The 24,269-nt window shown below is 34.0% G+C and overlaps 1 protein-coding gene across 1 annotated transcript; it reads right to left on the reverse strand.

Annotated features, from left to right (window-relative positions):
• Nucleotides 1-285: 285 nt before the first annotated feature.
• LOC117324304 lies at nt 286-23,992 on the reverse strand. The gene is made up of 4 exons (XM_033880091.1): nt 23,122-23,992; nt 9,068-9,108; nt 6,996-7,139; nt 286-4,389 (listed from the first exon to the last, which is right to left on the reverse strand). Exons 1-4 carry the CDS (start codon nt 23,963-23,965, stop codon nt 4,327-4,329), a joined length of 1,092 nt encoding a protein of 363 aa, XP_033735982.1. The 5' UTR covers nt 23,966-23,992; the 3' UTR covers nt 286-4,326.
• Between the last annotated feature and the right edge of the window lie 277 nt (nt 23,993-24,269).

The following is a 24,269-nucleotide window of genomic DNA, read 5'->3' on the forward strand; positions in this document are numbered from 1 at the left end:
ACTGGCTGGGTTTTTTAAAGGTCCAATGACTATTTATGATAATTTGTGAAACCCTTTAAAACGGTATATAAAACCCAAATTATCATTATTTGTTATTGATAACATGTTCTTTGAATGTTGACTATTTTTCAAAAGTTAATACTAATATCTAAATATCGGAACAATGAATGAAGTTCTTATATTGTATAGAATAAATGAATTTATGTAGAATGCAATCCTAGTTATCTTTTTGGCATTGAATAGAAACGAACACAGTTTAAACAAGAAGCAACTTTAACTCAGTAAAATATAAAAACATCATTTATTGTTAATTTGACAAATAATTTAGAACTTACAGGCTCAAAGATATGTGGTCACTATAAGAAACAAAAGCAAGTAACAGTACAGGTATGAAAAGAATTATCGAATTGGATTAATTCAAGGTACAGGTATTTTATATCAACAATCAGTAGGAATCCATAGCATTATCCCTGTGGATGTATACTGTTAAAGGTGTGTGTAATTGTTCCAAATACTCGGCATTATATTGCATTACTTTCTATATTGAAGATATGATATACTACTTAACGTGTTGTATTGCCTTGTATGTCATTAGCACCATATCCCCTAATAGACATTAGTAGCACTTGCTTTTAACATGATTGCAACTTTTGGTCAAAATCTATTGATATCCATATGACATGATACACTATATAAAAACTGTTAATAAAACAAACTGCATTTGTGCTTTGTGTTTTCGGTATGTGAATGTTTTCAGTCATGTTGATACAGATTGAATTGTCTCCCTTCTACTGCTGTCGTGATATTTTTGACAATTTTGAACAATTTTGAACAAATTGTTGAAACGAATTGAAAGCAACAATAGGATTAAGTTTGCTTAGATTTCATCTATTTTTTTTTTTATGAAATTGATATATTAATAAGATTGAGTATAACACGTTCCACATTCATTGGCACGATAGAAAATATATTTATATTACTATGTAAAAACCGACATGTCAACTAAACAATAGGAAACTGACATGTCAACTAAACAATAGAAAACCGACATGTCAACTAAACAATAGAAAACCGACATGTCAACTAAACAATAGAAAACTGACATGTCAACATAACAATAGAAAACCGACATGTCAACTAAACAATAGAAAACCGACATGTCAACATAACAATAGAAATCCGACATGTCAACTAAACAATAGAAAACTGACATGTCAACATAACAATAGAAAACTGACATGTCAACTAAACAATAGAAAACCGACATGTCAACTAAACAATAGAAAACCGACATGTCAACTAAACAATAGAAAACCGACATGTCAACATAACAATAGAAAACCGACATGTCAACATAACAATAGAAAACTGACATGTCAACTAAACAATAGAAAACCGACATGTCAACTAAACAATAGAAAACCGACATGTCAACATAACAATAGAAATCCGACATGTCAACTAAACAATAGAAAACCGACATGTCAACTAAACAATAGAAAACTGACATGTCAACTAAACAATAGAAAACCGACATGTCAATTAAACAATAGAAAACTGACATGTCAACTAAACAATAGAAAACCGACATGGCAACTAAACAATAGAAAACCGACATGTCTACTAAACAAAAGAAAACCGACATGTCAACATAACAATAATAACAACTCGGAATCTGTAAAACGACGACAAAGTTAAATTGCACCTAAACAAAAACACAATGGATTTAGTTGTTCAAAAGATTATTAGCCTAATCACAGTTTTAACAACATTTTAAAAATCCTGATAAATTAATTTCTGTAACAACCTTCTTTAAAAGAAATATTATATTCAATAACACCATTCAGACTCTTCCTACCCGCATATTTCAAGGAATGCACACATACGGGTCATGAAGTAAAAAGAGATGATATTTTCAGTTATCAATGATTAAGCTAATCATGGCATGAACAACCCCTGGTTATCCAGGAGATAAGCGTATTTACTTTCACCAAATGTAAATCTGGGTTAAAATAAGAGCCAGGGTGTTCACTACGAAACCGACTAGCATATTATCGAGCATCAAACATTTAATTTCATATTGCAGAGGGAAATACAATTATGATATAACAAATTTACAACTTCATAATATATGTTAAAATCAATAGCCACATGTATTTTAACAGCAAATGATACAACACCTTTTAAGCCATCGAAATATGAGCAATTATTTACACAAGGTATACTGATGGTTCAAGTCTGATATTTTACATTCTCAGTCTGTTATGTTTTGTTATAATTAATATAATGAGAATTATAAAATGGCGTCACGAATGATAGTACGCGATTATTGCACACAAAAGATATTCAGTAAGATTGGTATTTTTGGTTGATGAAGTTAAAAACACGTATATGTATGAAAGTTATATTGCCTTGTTGACTTTTGATATCCACGCTCGTTTAATCAATGTGTATTTAGAGAGTATTGTACAGGTATCATATTGTTCAAAGAAAGGAATCACAAAATTTCACGTAAAAGATCTTGAATACTGTACTCCATACATATAAAAAAAAAATAGATGCGGTAAACAGGCAGAAATGCATGTGTGTATGATATTATTATAATACGTTGTCAGAAACGCTAGGTGCTATTTTGGTTGAACTTTTCAGGTAAACGCTGTGATATCGATAACAAACACAACACGACAATATAATTTCGCCTCTATAAGTAATTGTTAGCTGGACTACAGGATGAAACCGATACCAATATCAAGAGGAAAATACCAACCCTTTATCAATATGGGGACAATATTCAAAGCACGTAACTAATCACCTCCTGCAAACAAATGTAATTTCGTAATTTTGCTGTTCTCAATTGCTCAGCGATGTTAGTGTGGCATGTTTCCAATGTTAGCAATATTTTCACAGCAAGTTTTTAGAAGACATTATTGTATGGCGTGTTTATAAACATTATAGTATCTAGTGGTAATTTTATTGTATTGCATGTTTGTAAACATTATAGGTTCTAGTGGTAATTTTATTGTATGGCGTGTTTATGAACATTTTAGTATCTAGTGGTAATTTTATTGTATGGCATGTTTGTAAACATTATAGGTTCTAGTGGTAATTTTATTGTATGGCGTGTTTATAAACATTTTAGTATCTAGTGGTAATTTTATTGTATGGCATGTTTATAAACATCATAGTATCTAGTGGTAATTTTACTGTATGGCGTGTTTATAAACATCATAGTATCTAGTGGTAATTTTATTGTATGGCATGTTTATAAACATCATAATATCTAGTAGTAATTTTGTTAAGTTACATGACTGTAGCTAACATATAGCATTCTTCATTAATAGTTAACTTACAAAAAAACTAGGACATTGTGTAATTTGTCCATTTCTTCGAATGAATATAAAATAAATAATAATATGTGTAGGTACAAAGCTTTGATTTGAATTAAAGAAATGTAAAATTTACAATAGGGTCTATAAACTGAAAAAAGCACTATAAATTTCAAACTGTATTATTATTGAAAAAAAATAAGATGCGTGTCTTCTCGTTAATATCAAGATATTATTTCGTTCTTAGAAATTTCTAATTGATGCTTTCTTACGTCTAAGTTAATAGCTAACAGTCCGTATTTCTTTTATACTCTTTGTCAGATGTACAATTATTTGTAAACATGAATTAGCTTAAACCTAGCCATGAATTGCTAATGATTTTGTTTTTAAAACAATGCTGATTTAAAAGATAACATAGTTTTTTTGTTTTTTTTACGTCTTGACTCAAACAGATCAAAATATTGATCATTCAAATCAGTAATATCATGTCGTTTTCTAGAAAAATGATTTAGCCATACCGCTTAAGAATTTGTGCTATCTTACCTTTACCAGGAAATGTCATGATTCATTCAAAGGAGTATTACACAACTAACAATTAAGTGTTGTAAATGAGAACGTTAATTTCAACTTGATTGGCTTACAATTGCATTGATGAATAAACAACTTTTACAATAAAGCCCGTGTTTTATTCGGGAAGCAAGTCATTATAGGAACATAAAGACTTAACAGTTTCATTCACAGCGACAAGTCGTAATAAAACTTTAACTAATATGCAAATTTGTTTCTGTACCGTTTATGTATGTTGTAATGATTTAGCGTTACTTGCAAATTATGTATATTTTTCTTAAATTTGCTATCGAGAAACAATTTCAACAAACAGTTGATTTTAAATTACACAAATAACGTTTCCATGAACAATACTTAATTGAAGTTGGAGCATGAAGTCAAGCCATTTTCAACTTTCACTAAATTTTTCCAAATGAAAAAGAGATTTGCAGCATCAAAATTCGTCATCTGAGGAGTTCGTGAGTAGTATGACTTGGTCATTCTGGTTTGAATATCTCTGAAATCGAAAGAAAATATAAAAATATAAATATAAACATCAGATTTAATTTAGTGAAATATTGATATTGATATATCTTCCAATATCATTGGTATAAAACGGAGAAAACACTTTCTGTTAAAAGACACGAATTGTCATCCCAATCTCTCAGTTGCGTGCTGGATATAATAACCATTCTATGCACGAGGAAAACTTTATTGAAATAAACGACAGGCATGTTTTCCGGTTATTCTCAATTTTACAATAACTTACAATATACTTTTTAGATCCGAAATGATTTCCGAATACTTTGTCTGTTCGCTGGGGAAACAATAATTGACAGGAAATTGGCGCGGTGCACTGCAAATGGCAATACAATTACCGTTCGTGACATGGTTCACTGTTTAGTTTTTCGTTGGTTAAAACAAGTATTCAAGATACGCCCGTGTGACAAAAACGAGTAACAAATTGATTGGAGATATATCGGCAATTTTGGGTTGTTTTAGCTGTTTCACAATATCATGCAAATCCTATTTAATCCGAATGTGTTTCTAAAGATTTTAGTCTCATCTGTCAGTTGTATAGGACATTTTAGAAAAAAAGGATGTGATCAGTTCATGACTTTTTGAGATATTAGAAAATATCGGCAATTCGATGATCGTCACCTATTTCACTACAATTTTCATTGCGCATACTTATCTAATAGTATGGACCATAATGCGTTTTAGGTGTTTGTCTAAACAGAAATATTCAGTTTCATTCTGCATATGTAAAAAATCAGATAATATGAATATAATGTTTTTTTGACTAAATGTATAAAGGTAATTAATTTCAAATGATCGACAAAAGACTAGCAATATAATCCCTATTTAAACAATGTTATCCTATTTCAAATTTTCTAAGTGCCATCTGTTGATTTTATATTCCAAAATCGATTAAAAGCTTTTTTTATGAGTTGGTAGATTGGTTAGATTAGTTTAAGTGTTATCAATACATTCGGTCTTTTCAGGACGGCAATTGAGCCATTAAAGAAAGTCCACGGTGGCATTTCACTGAAATGTCACGTCGTAGACAGAATGACAAAACATCTGTCATATTTGCCTTTCACCTAGTCTGTCGAGGTTCAGTTCCACGATCGCAAGTGAAAATGTATTGTGGTCACCTGCCCGACCACTTGGGGTTTTCACACTATACTGACTGAGTTCGTTATGTTTCCTTTTGTATTCTGAACTGATTATCAAGCAAGGAACACCAAATAGCATTATGGTATCATGATAGGTATGATTAGGAAACAGAAGGAATGTCCCCTCTCATAGGGTCATACTTGAGGAAGGGTCTAACAAATATTCTTCGGGAAGAAAAAACGAATAATAATGAATCCCAAAATAAGTGCGCAGGCTTTCAGAAATATTTCTCTATTCTAAGATATGTTACTGGTCTTCTGGTTAATGTTTTAGCATTAAAGAGAGTTAAAGTTGCCTAAATTACCGCAAATTCTGTTTCGAGCCAATAACCATTGATCGCTTCATTTCTGCAAATTTCAAAACACTTTCAATATGCTATCCCGCATGATGACTTCAGGTTTCTCCCACTAGTCCATCAGACGGTAAAATGATAATATCTAACTCTTCCTACCTATAAATAAGTTTAATTTGGCTCCGTTCTGTTTATATTTTCGGCGAACATTGCGGTTATGAGATTGCATGGTCTGAGCTTTAACCAAACAGTTGTTCTGGTGGTTTTATTCACAAAATATAACACATCAGTGATACTTCCCTAGGGTATAAAACGTTTTAGTAATCTGACAGAGGAATCATGGCTAAGACTGTTCCTCAGCTTGCACGTCACAGTAAAATATCCGCAAACCAAATATTATTATATTATTATGTTATTTTAAATGTTCATTTAATACGGGCTCCACATTGTCATTCGCTTACGCTTGCCAAATTGACATAGAAAGGTTCTGTTTGATTTTGTTTATCATTTAAGTTATCCGACTATAAAGCAATTTAAAATACAAAGAACTATTGCATTAAGACTAGATGCTTAGATCGTATCGGTTATTTAATAGGGGAAGCCATTTTTGTCATTCATATTGCACAAAACCGTTATCGGTTACAATTGATAAACAGTGTGGAAAAATCGATAAAGGTTACACAGGCCGTTTGCTATTCTCTTGTTTTTGATATTATATGCGCTCTTCTTCGGAACAAAAACGTGCCATTTGTATAACATGATAAATGTATATTATAGTTATGACTCATAATCGCAGCTTAATATCATTTGCCGGAAAAGACCGAGAAGATATTATTCTAGATATTGGAGAACAGATTCAGCGCAAAATCAATAATCATCAACGGCCAGTTGATATTAATATGTTTATTTTGAATCAAGAAGTGAAATCTCGTTTGATCAATCGCAAACAGAGGTCCCACAGGAAACCAATTCTGTTTTGTATTTCAAGTATCATTTCAGTCGTATTATCAATATGTTTCTTGAAAGGAAATTTACTTCCCCAAATACAATTTATATTGTTCTATTTTGACATTTTCAACATAGGCGACGTATAACTCGATACAAATTTAAAATGATGTTAAATTTCCTCACGTCTTTCATTGATTCTCTACCTTTTGTATGGTTTCCCGGATTTCTTGCATTTTCCTTTCGTGCCGATGACAGAAGCGAACCACATACGCCATGGAGATAATGCACACGGCACCAATTATACCAATGCCTATGGGGACGAGGACCGTGATCAGGTATTTCTTGTCCTGTTGAAATAATAAAAGGATATAACTTTTTTTTTAATATTCTCAAAATCATATGCTGATGATATCATTACAGAATGGAACAAACAGTGTATCTGAAGAATTGATTGTGAACTTCCTGTTGATGGCACTGTAGGGAAGATGGTTTGGTCAAACGTATTTCGGTAAAGCAGAATTAAAACGGCAGCTGTCTATTACCAATACCATCGGTAAATAAATTGTAAATAAAGAAATTAACCAATGTAAGAGATACAAATTGTTGACTTCTTGAATAACGACACGTCCAAAGGACACTAATTGTCAAGTTGTTTAATATTGGATGATACGAGTGGTATTATATTAAAACTTTAAATTTGAGGATAATTCTGAATTCGGGAAATTTTGATTAACCTGGGCCTGGGTATGATATTAGTCTTTAAAAAGTATGCATTATGATCAATCTGATTTTTTTTGATTTTTTTTTTTTAGAAATTTTACTTACTGTGTACAATTTTTGCAAATGTATCACAAATGGAATTCGACAACAAATGTCAAAGTTTATTGTAGTCTATGACGTTTAAATTTGATTTCTTTAAACATCGAAACAAAATTGCATTCAATCAACACAATCCATTATTCAGTTTGTAGGAAACAGGTGTTTTATCTCCATTACAGACAGTCACTTGTTGGCTTCTGGATTGCATTTCTCTTACATTGTAATTACCTGAAATTCATTAACACACAACATTTAATTAGCATACAGAAGTGATTAGAACGGAACTAATGTGTCAGGTTTGTGGACACACTGATCAATCTCGAAGCGATCACATGTTGCAACGACTAGCTATCTCATGGAAAGCAACAGCTATCCTCCACTGAGAAGTCGATAATGGCTGTAATAGGAAGTGGTGAAGGGAATCGGAAAGCATAGAACTAACACGGTAGTTGAACCTCAGGATATCGTGATTAAAGAAATGGCAGGAAGATTATTTGGGTTCCTGTGAAATGTTTCTGTGAAATGTTTCTGTTAGCACAGCTTGGTATTAATTTGAATGTACTTGCAGAAAACGAAACATGTGTGGCATTAATTCCTCTTGTAAGAAGTTTCGTCGTTTAATGACTAATAAAGAGCATAATGTCATATTTATTTAGATAAATTTTAGTATACATTTATAATAACTAATTATCAAACTGAATAATAATGACGACCAAAACAAACAATTCTTATGGAAACTCATAAATCGGAAAATATTCTTCTCCAAAATGTTAATTTCCCAGCTTACTGGAGCTAGCACTTGTAAGATTCTACTAGAGCATTGCATGAAACTCGTGAAAATATGTTCATGATATGAATCAAAATATTGTTTTGGATATAGGCTTGATTAATTTGAAATTTTCCCTTAAAAGAAGCTCGATTCATTCAATTAGTCTTCAAAATACTTAATCTAATCTGATGTTTATTGTAGTTTGAGTACAAAGAAAAAAAGGCCTTATCAGGCATTTCCAAATTTGAATCCGGTAACATGATCCATTGGAAAGGGAATAAAGCCGTCTCAAATTGATACACGTTCTATCGGATATGATGAAGCCGAATCACTCTTTTGGAACCAATATCCAAATCAAGATCAATGCTATTCCACAGCCTAGTTATTAAAGGACCCTTTTGAAGACCAATATCCTTTTAAGCCTTTATAACGGCGCCCCATGGTAATATTACTTCTCACATTAAAATTAAAAAAATCAAATTGGTTCTTCAATGATAAAGTGTGAATTTCGTTATCATATTTATTTAAATTGATTAAAATTGACAGTTTTCCCGTTCCCATTCAAAATTACATTTTCAAGGAAACAATTTTACTGAAAATGAAATAACTCTCCTTTTTCCTACTTCTGTAATAAGCCTAATTATTGAAGAGGAGTGACATCAGCAGGACCAAAAATGTATAACTTACCTTCCAAATCAAACTCCCAAATGGTCCATCTTCTATTGGGACTGAAAAAAAATAATGAGATAACTATATCAGACATTTATGTTTTCCTTTAAAAAAAATACCTATAAACACAAAAGAGATGAGATACCTTACACATCCCTCAATGTAGATCATGTAAAATAGTTCTCATGGAATAAAATAGGAAATTCGTTCCCCAATGATCACAGATAGTGATTCAGACTCGAATTACCAAATATAATCCGGAGGACGGATTTTTCCTCTGCGATATGAATTAATTATTGTAGCTTGTTTTGAAACTGTCCAGCTAGCATAAACAAATCCAAATTCGTTTCGCTGGAATGCCCGTCAGTTCGTTAGTACGTGTGCGGTCATTTTGAAGTACCCGCTAAACCTTGTACCATAATTATTGCACATGAAATGTTATTTCTTGGTTAGTGTAATTAACTGAAATGCAATACTTCTTTGATATTTGGTTAGACGTGTCCCTGTAATAATTTCTCAGCTCATATGTGAATTCTGAACCAGCACCAACCTTTATCATTAACGTAGTCGGCCTAAGAAAGGAACATGGCTATCATACACAACTGAGTATACGTGAGCGGGTACAAGATATGTAAATTCATATAGATTTTCGACAGTGATACCATTTTGTAGTTTTACAAAACAAGTACTTTATTCTTGTATGATAGATAGTACCACCAAAATCTAAAACATCTCATAACATTACAACACTATATTTTCTCATGAGTGCTCTTCATTTGAGTTCGGATGGGTGTTCTCTATAGTTTGATAAATGTTTTTGTATTTGTTCCAGCAGACGAACTTACTTCAGTATTCACTAAAAGTATTACTAGAGACATCATGCAATGGGCATGTTACTCAAAACATGTCTGTATCTGATAAAGATACACTTCAGTTACACATCAACTATATGATAAAAATACTGCCGTCGGTTAATACTCCTGGCGTAAATTCAGGAATTTTAAATGTGTATATCACTCATGTTTTAAATGTTTCGAATCAAGCCAGCTAACGTTTATTGCTGTAGGCTATTAATAACTGAGAATTAACTTTGTATCAAATATAGGTACGTAAATTCCGATTAAATACATATATTACAGAATCACGAGTGTAACACCATACAAACAAAACAGTAATAACTCAAAAAAATTACATTATCTTCACTAATTATAGAATGTCCATCCTCATAAAATAGATCTTGGTCGATGAAGTAGGCATCAGCATGTGTTTACCTAGTGTATGCAGTATCATTTATGTAGCATATATAGCAGCAGTAAATATATCTATTCACATTGATCTCTCTTTAATCTTAATTATCTGAATGATAAATGTGTCGCGATGTAAACAGATCGGGCTTTGATTACACCAATTTGCCTCACAAGTTTAATCAAGGACGAACGTAGTTTGCCTAATACGAATTGACGTGAGCTGATCCAAAATACTGATTCATTCTTTCTAAATCAGAATAATCTCAAACCGTCATATCTGCGTTTATTTTTCCTCCTTCTTTTATTTTTATATTTGTTAGGACACATACTTTTCTGCACCAATCGGTTATTCTCAGATTATCCGAAAAAATGCACATAGATATAAGCACCTTTGGCAACAAATTGAGGATTTGATACAGTAGGGCCAAACTGAATTATTATACTATACCATACAGCTGTTCCGTCATTTTAGGGCTCATAAGTAATGCTATGAGCCCAAATTGTTGATGACAGGACGAACAAAAACTTTTAAAAAAAAACAATCAGAATGAGGGGTGCAAAGGATCCATCATGGTTCAATAAAGTTTAAAATTTTATAAACACAATTTTCAATTTTGTATTTCAGAAGAACATTACGCGTATGTACGTGACAAGCATATTACGCACTACCTCGCAACACCTTTTGAAACTTAAACATAGATATAGTAGGGCCAAAATGAATAGACTGTGCCATACAGCTGTTTTTTTTTTTTTTTTTTTTTTGATAAACAGTGATAGTTTTTGGCCTCTGGTCACAGACGCCACGATAGTTTGTATGATTACGTAAAGACGGCGACATTTAAAACTGAGAATATCTGTTCCCTATATTTCCTATAAATTTCCTTGGCATTTACGAAATTTTCTTAATAAAATCTTTTCCCCATTCATTTCTGAGATATTGGAAACTGCTTTCTAGCAAACAGTCATGGAGTGTGTATTTCTACCAGCAACATATAGCAATATCGATTCCAAAATGACTTCTTCCATATGAATTCTCCCTAATGGTTGATGCAAAAGATCCGAGGCAAAGGTTTAATTAACTTGTTTTCCGAATGTCAATTGATAAGATTTCTCATAAGAGACCAATTTAAAGCTACAAAGAAATCATATCACTTAGAACCCATTTCTTATGCTATCAATCGAATTCTATTTTCTCTTTGCAATCTGTATAGACACCTAAAATACTAAACTGCATTTTTGCTTTACGAAAAGGGCAGTAAATGCAATTTACATTGTATTTCAACGTCAGAAACTGTTACAATCTAAATTTATTTTAGCTCAATTTTAATATCAATTCAAAAGAAAATTGAACTGTCACTTACAATTTCTATAACTGAGAAAAGCGATTGTTTGGCCTCCAAGGCGTATGACAAATGTCCTAACGAAAACAAAAAATCAATTATGTGACTGTATTGCTTCTATAATTTATATTCTGCCAAATAATTAATTTCGTTTGCGGCATTCTGAACCAATTGTTTGTTTGGCCTCACAGACATACTGTATTTTCGACAAATGTCAATTTGTCTGTGGAAACAGTATCGTATGTCCAGAAAGACATCCTGCAGAAAGCAGTCACAAACAGCCTTATTTTATATATATAAATCACAATATGCAATGGAAAGATATTTATTCTAAAATCAGCACTCTCTCGCTCCCAAGACCAAAAACAAAAACAACATTTGGGGTCTGTTTAAAAACTTAAAAGAGACTAGTTCCCGTATTATTTCTACAGCTTTAGAAACAGCTTGGTTTTGACTCATCATGTTCGTGATAAAGAACTCGGATCACTTAGAGGCCTTATACATAACCTGATGATGCAAATGCAGTAGCCTCATATTATCTAAAAATGTACAAACTATGTATTTATTTCTTTTGGATCATCAAAAGGCATTGTAAAATATAATAACTTGTAATTAAAGCTTATTACATAGCAGTCTACTCATTGATTTTACTGATATCTGTAATTTGTAAAATTATTAATCATCTAATCTAATGACATACTCTTTTATATAATTATATTACGTATTGCAATTCCACTGAAATGTAATAAAAGATTCTTCAATCCCCCCCCCCCCCCCCCCCCCTCCAACCCCCAACCCCCATACAAATAAATAAATAAATATTTTTTTTAACTTGTATTGTAGTCGTTACTCAACAGTGTACGTTTACCCGATGGCCGAAGGTGATTACCAAATCGTTCAAATGTCATTCAACTATTATTTGAGTGAACAATTGTGTGCTTAAAGAAGTCATATTTATGCATCAGTCCACGTGAAATATACGGTTCAATCTGTGAATGTTTATAACGTTATGCCTAGTCAGCACTTTGTCTTTATACCAACACATTTATTATATTACACAAGAATCTCCAGATTCGAGCCAACAGGCCGCAGTTTACCGACTTTCAAATCCCAACGATCAGCCGAGGAAGAGTTAACCAAACCATCATTTTATTAAGATATCCCGAGACGATCGTGCGATGTGTAATGCAAAAATTTGAAAATGAGCGAAAACAATATTTAATAAAGTTTCAAACTCTCTTCAGAATATAGGTTACAAATAGTCCGTATGACGATGTAACTGTGTAGGGAACATCATCAAATCTTTTGTTGACTTTAAGGTTTCCTATCGAATTATAGTGTTTATACGAGCTATTGGATGTCAAATAGGATCGAGTCACCTTCAGCATTAAAGGCGTCAGGTTTTGTATATGAACTAGACCCGGCCCGCTAATTTGAGGGAAAAAAAGGAAAACGAAATGTAATTTAGTCCAGTATTGGACTGTATTTCCCTACAGAACAGAACAAGGACGCCACCCAGATAGCAAGGATCGTTCACATCGAGACTCGTTTAAAGTTAAATATGTTTATCACATAATCGGTCTGTTAACCAGTGAATTCGCCCATGTAATATTTGTGCATTATGTCACTACTGTAATACACCCTTGATCAGTTTTCATTGGCTACGCGTCAGAAAAATAAAATCGATTGTGACGTCATATTATGGACAGTGGTGTTAGAATGTCGCAACAAAATGGCTGCCACCGTCTGACTGGGTCCTCCAAATGATTACTTTAAAATCTGTCAAGATGTGAATTAAAAGTACATGTTTTTTGTAATAGGATTAAATTAAGGAGGTTTTATAACTCTTCTCGAAGGTTAAATTTTGCTCGCAAATGCTTGTTTCATGAAAATTAAATAGGGATCGAATGGTTGTCTTATATATATATATATATATATATATTAATTCTCATTGCGGCTATGAATAGCAGTAGTTTTCTACATATCCCGTGGTGCGCGTTTCGAAATAAATCCATTTCAATCATATATTCACATATTTACAAGGTGAATTGGATTTAAAACAAAGAACAGAGTTATCTAAATTTCCGTTTTTTTCGCTTTTCATTCAAATCAAAATGTCAATGAATTTGACCAGATTATAGATTATAGTGTACCAGCCGCCCGCCCGCTTCAACCCGGTCTGTAGGCACATACATCATGTCAATGTGGAGGGAGGATCTCATAGGCTTAATTTGCAGGAATAGATCTGGGTCAGAAATAACATACATGTGAGATTGTCAGGGCTTTGGAGGAAGTGAATGGGACTGTTCTGTTAGATCTACATAATAGGCATCATGGAGGTCTACATTAAGATAATAATATAATGATATAAATGAAAATTTTCAACAAAAAACCACTGGTGAAATGTCTTATTCCCGATCAAGAATGATGCCTGATTTCGTATATATTCAGAATTAGCTCATATTGCTTTAAATTTGTCCATTTCCAATCAAAATGAACTCGTAATCATCACGGTTCGATTCTACCCTGATCCTATAAATCGTCCAAATGGACAGTGGTTGTGTCAAGTTCCTGTGTGACAGGCGGTCGAAGTAACGATTCAATTTGCATAAATGTATACAAGGAAGTTCAATCGATCAAGAAGAAATATCAGTAAACAAATGATAAATGAAGCATCACCTTATAATCAGTTCGTGCTCGTATCAAGGTCACAACCGACTTCGTAACATATTTCGAATCGTACAAATGGCTGTTCAGTTCGTATCGAAGTGGGAGCTGGCGGAGCGTTTTAAAAATAAATTTTAGATTCAACGGCAAACTTAATATTTCAATTTAATCATGCTATTTTTGATACTGCTTTATGGTTACTGTGTTGCGTAATCGTATTTTTGTCTAAATTATACAGTTTGGGCATCATCTAATAACGGACTATTTCTTTTAACAAAACCATTATACTTGCACAACTTATAGTAACTGAGGACTTGTACCTCTTAGACTACAATTTATTAGGGTTTGTTGAAATAATTATAAGGATTGAATGAAGCTTCGCAGTTCCTTAAGTTTGCCTCAAGAGCATTTCAATTCATAAACCTATGAAATCGACCAAAGCAACATTAAATCCTTTAAAAAAATCACGTCAAATACAATAATTCGTCTTAATTTTTTTGATGTGAAAAGAAAACGCAATTTACGGTTAACGGGGACGATTTTTCTGGCGTACTGATATTTAACTGATGTATTGTGTTTGAAATCAGCCCATAAAACGATGTTTTCTTACTGTTTTCATGGTCAAATGTTTGTTTGATCACTTGGTATGTTCATATAAAAATCAACACTGATGTAAATATTATAAAAAGAAAACTTATTTAAGATCTTATATAGACACGTGTACCATCTGTATGGAATAACTACAGCACAATTGACAGAGGTCAAGATACGGAACAAGAATACAGATGCAAAGTAATCGGGATATTCTGAACCGCCTGAATAAATCTAATTTTAGAACAATTTCATCTGCTAGGAAGACTGATTAAAATGACAATTCAATTAAGATGATTTAGCAAAGTGATATTTTGGAATAACCAATTTTCTATTTTTCTGTATTTTTACGTTGGACTATTGTCCTTAACAGCGACCTATATAACAAGAAAGCAAGTACCAGTGACCTATGTAACAAAACAGCAAGTACTTTCTTTTGAAAAGTAAGCAATTAATGTTTTGTAAAATCAATTATTACGTTTCTTCGTTGTGTTAACACAAACCGGGTTCGCGTGGAGCTAAAACACTTCTAGAGCCACTCTGAACATACCAGCGACTACCAATTGATGTCAGATTGTCGTTTTTTGGTACATCTACGAACCGGCTTGAGACAAAAGCAATAACTATAACGGAATATCCTAATATGTCACGTGTGTCCACTTCCCGCACTTTACACAACAGGTTTTGAGTTGCCAGGAGTGGCAAAAAGTACCATTTGGCGTGCGAAACATGCATCAAGATCAACTCGTTGTTCAGTTAGCCGACAGGAGACATTCGTTATACATAGAAGCAGCCATGCACATCAGTTGGGACATGGACTGTAATTAATGTGTATTTCTCACGTCATCCTGATGGATGTGACCGTAATCTCCCTCACAGCCTACGGGGATTGAATTTCTAGGTGTTCCTTGAGAATCTGTTTCATCGTGGGGAAAGAATAGACGAATCATTATAAATGCATTGCTAGGGTTTTTTTTATGTTTTCGTTGGTAAATGACTTTGAACTTTCCTGTCAAAATGTGGGCTTTAAACTCTTGGTAATGAAATGCTGAAAAAAGATTGTTTAGGTTTTAACCGATCGCCGGATACGGTATTGTTTAATGTTCACTTTTTTTCCTGTTTGATAGAATATGCACGGAATATTGACATAACATCATTGTGATGATTACCTTCAACGGCTGAAAATACTTTCCCTTAAATTAAAGCATTAGTTGCATGTAAATCTTAACAATCAAATAAAATGTTGTTATTTCTTGTTTGTTTGTTTACTCGGTTTTTATATAGCCCCGTCAACAACCAGGACGATTTTGATACAGAGCAATCATAGTAGAAAGAAGCAATAAGTTTGAAATCATACCGGGGAAATGTTTATTCTATAAAAGTAGATCTGGTCCAATGTTATCATAATATTATTTCCAAATGAAATAATTGCTTCTGTGCATGTAATGACGGCAAATTGTAATCATTCAATTATTGTGCAATGAACCCATTCATTTCTTCTAAAACGTGTTCTTCTTTTTTGAACATCAGGATTATCTAATATACAAACACTGCAGACAATCATTCTAGTCAGTTTTACCAAGACGACGCATGCTAATACGAGCATCCTTTAAAAATGAACAAGTGGGCGAAAACAGCTTTGATACCTACAGAATCTTGACGCTTTCTCTGTATATATTGAATACAAAACATACGTGAGCTTTATTTAAACATGCAAAGATTTCACATTACCGGAGCCACAGACATTCAATTTTCTTTTACAATAACGTTGCAATTCACTTTCAATTACCTACAATCAATAATTTAGCATATAAATAAAATGAAAACTAAACAACATTACCCTTTCAAAGTCAGAAAACAAACAAGGTGTAATATGCTTATTTAGTGGTTGGTTGTGTCTATCAAGGAGAAGTAAGGACAATTTAAATTTTCTACATGAATTTATCGAACTAACAATTGAATTCGCTATCCGGCTTGTAAAGCAATGGATATACATGTATCATGTCCCCATTTTTGAACATTCATAAACACGTGTTGGTCATTTGTTTTATAGGGAACAACCAACCAACCAATTGAAAAGATAGACTTTTAAAACATCCCCTGTGTATAGAAAGTTGAGCCAGGGATAAGATGTCTAGCAGCCACTGATTGGCCATTATATTATGAAGTTACAAAATGGATATGTAGCCTGATTGGTAACTATTCATAGGAGATGTTGATATAAATTTCGTATAAGTCCGATTGAATATTTTTTTTCAAAAGTCATAATAATTGTTTTTTTTTGATAAAGTGTTATATGAGACCCTTAACTTTTGTTATAAACCAAAAAGTCTATGGAAAAACAATTGATTGGTTGGTCTCTATAATATGTACTACTTCAATGCATATTTGTTTTATTGATTTTTAATGTGATGAAAGAATATGATACGAACAAGGTATTTACTCTTCTAGAAGAGTACGTTCAATTTACCCCATAATTAAATCAACGTGGTAAACTGAATATTGGATATGTCTAAAGAGAATATACTTTATAACAAAGCGTTATTAAGAATGAATAAACAGGCAAACACAAAAACACCTGTTACAAGAAAGGCAGTGTTGCTTTGATAAGTGTCGAAGACATAGATGAACAAAACACGATCATCCTCAAGAGGACATATGAGAAGCCACCTTTTATCCTTCAAGGGGTCGGACATACAACCAATATAAAGGAGTGAGATAAAAACCACAGTGTGCTTGGATGTTGCAATTTGTGATTTGGGTCTTCTAATATCCCAAAGCAGAAGACCCAAAATACGCATTAGTGACTTTAACATAATCCTTTAGTCTGACCTAACTGATAACCCACTCAGTTTTCCACTGTGTACTTCTGGGTGTTCCTGATTGTATTTAGATAGAAGAATTACTGACATAATTTAAATCCCATTTCCCAAGGCAATCGCTGGATCCCTAGTCACACATGTAGACATTACGCATTACGCTGAATCAGTGTCCATACTCGTCAATTCAATCATAGCTTCGCGTAATAATTTGGCCGGAAATTAAATGAATTTTGCATGAATTTTGTCTAAATAACGAGATTTGTAAAGATGCCAGCGACAGGAAGCAGCATAATTACATAAAAACGGACAGTTAGTTTATTTACGTGACCAGTGTAAATTGTGTTAGTGCGACGTGCGGAAATGTAGGGATTCCAGTCTAGAATAATTTGACCGTTCCATATAAATAGCACAGTTTGAACCAGCGTAAAGGTCAATATAATCCATATGGGAGGAATTACAAGCCGACCGGTGTGACCGAAAGTGTAGGAAATGATAAACGATCGATTACAAGTGATTTATTTTGTATCAAGCATGCTGTAATTGGAATGAAGACGGCGTTGCCTTATATTACCGTAATCGTTTCTTCTCTTGATGAACACTATCACGGCGAGACTGCGTGATTTCTAGATATATTTCACTGGGGACCACAGTATCATAGATAGATCTCGCTTTTTCGGTTTCTCTCTTAGCAGTTTTACATCATCGGGAGAACTAAGGTCAAATAAAGGCATCCTCGACGGACGATTGGACCACTGGTGGACGCTTTCATAGTGCAAACACGTTTTATACCTGATCACAGTAGCATGGCAGCCCACCTGGTCATATTACCGGCAAAGTGAAACCACTCCTTACCGTCAATTGTTAAAGTGGGGTCCAGCAGAAAGCGGAAAACAAGTTTTATTGATTTGGTTAATCGGTATGAAGACGAACGCTCAATATTAAGACAATGCAAATAGAAACATTAGAATACGGTTGTTTGAATAAAAATATAGATCCGAAACGGATAATTATCTGGTCGCTTTCCTCATCCAAGAGAAGGACACGAAATCCTAATTCAGCAGGGGGGGGGGGGGGGGGGGGGGGGGGGGGGTTAAAAGCTTGCTGAGATTTGTCGATTGAACATGCTACTTTGCTAATCTAAAGTCGTTTATACAGTGTATGGAATATTTCAAAATATTTTAATTGTAAATTTTTTGTATTGTTACATCCATGCTTCTCCTACCTAAAGTGTCTGCATATCCCTATTGATTCAATAATCACGGGTGGAAGATGCAGGTAGTGGAAGACTAATGGAAAGGTTTATGGTCGTGATCATGATTCCATTTTAACATGTTCACTTCCCTGAGCGATTTGTAATCAGAGGTAATCAGATTAGGTCGATGGTTGATGATAAGCTTCATGGTTCCGTTTTCAACCATTTTGATTATGTAAGTTAACCCGGATTTGACCTGGACTGGTATGATGTGTGTCACCACTGTAGTGAAAGACGCTTGCCCTCCGTATCACATGGACGTATTCTTCTTGTACTTTTCCCAAAGGTCTCCATGTAAATCTTAAATGTTTTTTTATGATTTGATTTGTCCTCGTTTTATTGATTTCGAGTTATATTTAGATATAATTTGATTGTTATACATCGACAATGCAAACGTAGCTTTATCAAGTATGAGAGCGTTTAGTTATAAAGCATTTAAACCGAGAAATAATACCGTTGGGGAGATATGATTGGGTTTCATTAAATGGTGTAATGATGCTCCGTATATCTCATATGCATACATTTAGCAAGTGATAATAAAAGTGAAATTAATTTTCGAGATTTAATATTGAGAACGTAGCTACATGTAATCTTCATAACAGAAATTTTTCGACATTTCATAGAACTTTGTGAAGTAGCATTGCTATACAGTGAATACGAAGCAGTCGTGACCGGACTTGAGAGTTTATGTCAGGCGTTGTTTTCATACTTTCCTATTTACCCAAATTACCGCTGCTGGTACGCTCATAGCGTGATGATTTAGTATATAATATGTCATTGCGCTCAGAATTTCGATACCAAAAGAGGCAATGTTTACCGTGGATTTTCAATTACATTTATGTAAATAAATCTCTTGGTTTCGCGTACCTACAAACATGCGTTGACAAGGCTACCAAAGACATAAACCTGTGATGTATCACGGTGAGTTTCCCTTCAAGGACACGCTAGCTCCGAGATCTACCGCTATCCTGTAATATACACAAACTGGCAATACAATTTCTGTCTTCGCATCCGATAAATCACTGTACTTGTAACCTGCATCTAAAGATGGATACGTGACAATGTTAGATCTCCCTAGGAAAGCTCTAATTATAGCTTGGTATAAGAGACTGGTATGCATCCAAAACCTGTGGGATTTAGATTCCTTCGTAGCTCGTGTACTTTGCGCTCAGTAAGTGGTAGTAATCTTCATTTCTATCTAATACCAAGTCGCAGGATTGCCGATGTATAATCCCAACGTCCATAACTACGTATCTGAATTAGTATGTTAGTATGTAACGCAAATGTCTGTTGGACGTAAACAAGCTGAGCGACTGTAAAATATCAATATAATCTCCATTTTGTCCATTCGTCACCTCGCTTACCGTCATTGTATTTTAGTGTATATATCAAATAATCACAAAGCTCATCTAAAAGGAACATATCTTCAATGAACAAAATAACGGCAGTATACGACGTTCTGCTGTACATACCCAAAGCGTAAAGATGATTTTAAGCAGCAACACATATATGTTTTTAACTTTTTCTCTTAGGTAGCATTTGGAGATATTCAATTAGGAACCCCGTATGCGGCTCTTTACCCTTTCGAGGGACCAAACGATGTGCAATGGTTTTCATTATCTGACAAATTTGCCACCCGTTGATTGGTGGATCCCAGTCTACCACATCTTTGCAAAAAAGAAGTGCTACTTTATAGGTAGGCTTTAAACAACAAAAGTGCATCTGTAACTATAACCGACTCAACATACCAACCTTCAGAAAAGTCTAAATAATATTTACATTTGTCTGCCATTGTCACTATATAGTCTGTTTGAGAGCTCTGGCATTGATGTACGTTTAAATGCCATCCGTCCCGCGCTACACTTATCAGCGTATTAATACAACACAAACCGGAACTACAATATCCAGGATAAGTTAAAAGACTAATTATTTTATCTACATTTATTTGTTATAAAAATATGCCATTTGCGCATTACGTTGATAATAAAATGTACTATTTTGTTTGCCAAAAAACACGCGACCATGTTCCGGCTGTTCCAACGACTGACAAAAGATCTGCTGACTGTCGGTAAGGCGGGAATTATGAATTTTAAATATAAATTAAAGCATTTAAAAATTTTAAAAAAAGTAAAAGGAATGTAAATATAAGCGTTGAACTGTTTTTGTATGGTATTTATGATCTATTCGAATGCCAGAGCTTTGCAAGCAAACAAATGCACATTATGTTGTTTGCTTGCAAAGCTCTGGCATTCAAATAAATCATAAATACCATACAAAACAGTTCAATGCTTAAAAACATTTTTTTTGTAAATGGGAGTTCATGGCATATCAGAACAATATATGTCCATGTGCTGTTTTATGTCCTAGGATCGGTCAAAGATACTAATTTGACATAACGTATGATTTTATATGAAATTTGCTGTTTTGATCTTTTACAGAATGATTCCATACAATATTTTCAAGATGTTTTATCAGATATGTATGTTTGCTTTCAGAATGGACAAAATAGTATTTTCTTTCAAATTATAGAAGTCGGTTTTCTTTGACCTGTTCATTCAAGTTACTCTACTCCTTATTTTTTTATGACAAAATACAATTTTTCGCCATATTTTACAGATTAAAGCTTTTTATAAAAAGTTTCGTTAAATATTCAGCACATCAAAAAAAAAAAACGAGTAAATCTTTCTAAAAAAATAAATGCCATAAAAATGTGAGTTGTGTGCTTCCTTTTTTGTCCTATTATTTTCGGTGTTATGTTTTTACAGAATTGTAAAAAAGTTTATCAAAAATGTATATATATATATGTATTTTTCCACAGTGTTGTATATTCTTTTTAATTATATTGAACAATTCAACATTGTACTGCAAAATGATCTTAGTGAAATTAAAAATGGCCACACACTGATGACTTGAGTGATCATTCAAGATTTAAAAAAAGGTGAAACGTGGGCGTTTTATGAAAGGCAAAAAATACACATTTTCAAAATGGCTGCCGAATTAGAAATTCATTAAACTTCCGGTATAAAAAGTTCTATAAACAACAAATGTGTTCCGACCTTTGGAGTAATTATGTACAAAATCCTCACCTACAGATGTACATTATCGTCTATTTTGGAGTGACTTTCATTTAAAGATTGCTTTCCTTTTTTTCATGGGTTTTATCATTTTCATATGATGGAGGCCTCATCATGATGATTTATACCGTGTTTTATTTCAGCAATCGCATGATATGTTGTCATCTTATGTAAGATGGCCTTTTTCAATTATTTGTTCGAGTCTTTATGTAGAGCATATTTAATGTTATATATGTACGGGTTGATAACCAATGTGTCTGATGAACCTACCATACGTATTCAGTCTGAGACGATGGAAACCAACCCGTATGTATTTACGACATAAACTATGATGGGATAGCCAGAAGTGAAGTGAGACTTACTTAGTCTGAGATGATGTGGTTGGGGGACTGCGATTGATGAAACCCGGAATTTAGACTTACACAGTCTGATATGATGGTAGAGAACCCGTACCTATGACGTACCTAGACTGAGATGGTGAAGAGAACCCGTATGCATGACGTACCTAGACTGAGATGGTGAAGAGAACCCGTATCTATGACGTACCTAGACTGAGGTGGTGAAGAGAACCCGTATGTATAACGTACCTAGACTGAGATGGTGAAGAGAACCCGTATCTATGACGTACCGAGCCTGAGATGGTGAAGAGAACCCGTATGTATGACGTACCTAAACTGAGATGGTGAAGAGAACCCGTATCTATGACGTAACTAGACTGAGATGGTGAAGAGAACCCGTACCTATAACGTACCGAGCCTGAGATGGTGAAGAGAACCCGTATCTATGACGTAACTAGACTGAGATGGTGAAGAGAACCCGTACCTATGATGTACCGAGCCTGAGATGGTGAAGAGAACCCGTATGTATGACGTACCTCGACTGAGGTGGTGAAGAGAACCCGTATGTATAACGTACCTAGACTGAGATGGTGAAGAGAACCCGTACCTATGATGTACCGAGCCTGAGATGGTGAAGAGAACCCGTATGTATGACGTACCTAGACTGAGATGGTGAAGAGAACCCGTATCTATGACGTAACTAGACTGAGATGGTGAAGAGAACCCGTATCTATGACGTACCTAGACTGAGATGGTGAAGAGATCCCGTATGTGTTCGACTTCTAGCTCGCTTTGCTAACCACATGTTTCTTACGACATTCGGATGGGGAGTTGTCCATGGAATTGGTTTCCTTTTGTCACTTGATTGCGCCACAGCCGTTGTCGACTTTGAATGGAAAGTTGTTGACGGAGAAATAGACGATGAATTATTTGCTGAAGTGTTATTCTCATTGTCGGTGTAAGTGATTGTTTTGGATAGGTCATCAATATCGAGGGGAGTTGTCGTGTTTACAGTGGTCTTATTCCTGTCTAAATCCACTGTCGTGTAAATCACCGTGGTGGTCTCCCGGAAACCCTCTAATTCAATAGTCGTGCTATCACTATTGTGTCTCTCGGTAACTCTCGCTGTGTTGAGTGACACATTTCTGGTTGCCACAGTAACGACACCGCTGTTTTCAGACGGCACTTTCTCCGTATTATCACCAAAGGAAGTTTTATTTTCTGACATGTTATCGATAAAAACAGTTACGTTTTCTGCTTCTAATGAAGATTTTGTCGTCGAATCCCTTGGAGATGAATTCTTTCCCAAGACCGAATAAGCCCCCGTTGATAACTTCTTTGTAATCTTTGGCAAATCTGTCGTCTTGGAAGAACTATCCGTAGAGGCCGAATATGTTGTCTCGTAATTTTCTGTCACATTAAAGTTTGCTATTGTACTGAACACAGTAGAGGAATCCTGAATGTCTGGTCGTGACGGGCTATTTAGATGTTTCTCCCCAGCCGCTTCCGGAATTGTCTTCGTACTTATCCAAGACGGCAACAACCAAAGTTGGCACAAGACGCTACACCATTTGTAGAAATCCATGCCTCCCTGTTCAGTTGTCACTTCATAATAGACCCTGAAAAAATATATATTGGATAATTAGTCAAAAGAAACGAAAACACGATTTTTTTTTAAATAATGACAAAAGCACATAAACAAACAAAAAAATAAAATAATAGTCTAAAATAAATTGCGAATGCATACTGAAACTAGTCATTTATGAAATAATTCTTGACTATCATAAAAGTTTTCATTGTGACTGCAAAACATTATCTAGATTTCGTAATCGTACTAAATTATGCAGTCCAATAAGATCTTTTTGCATCAGGTGCGTAGATATTCATTG

The sequence above is a fragment of the Pecten maximus genome, chromosome 3 (assembly GCF_902652985.1).
Source record: "Pecten maximus chromosome 3, xPecMax1.1, whole genome shotgun sequence".
NCBI classification, from domain to species: Eukaryota; Metazoa; Mollusca; class Bivalvia; order Pectinida; family Pectinidae; genus Pecten; species Pecten maximus.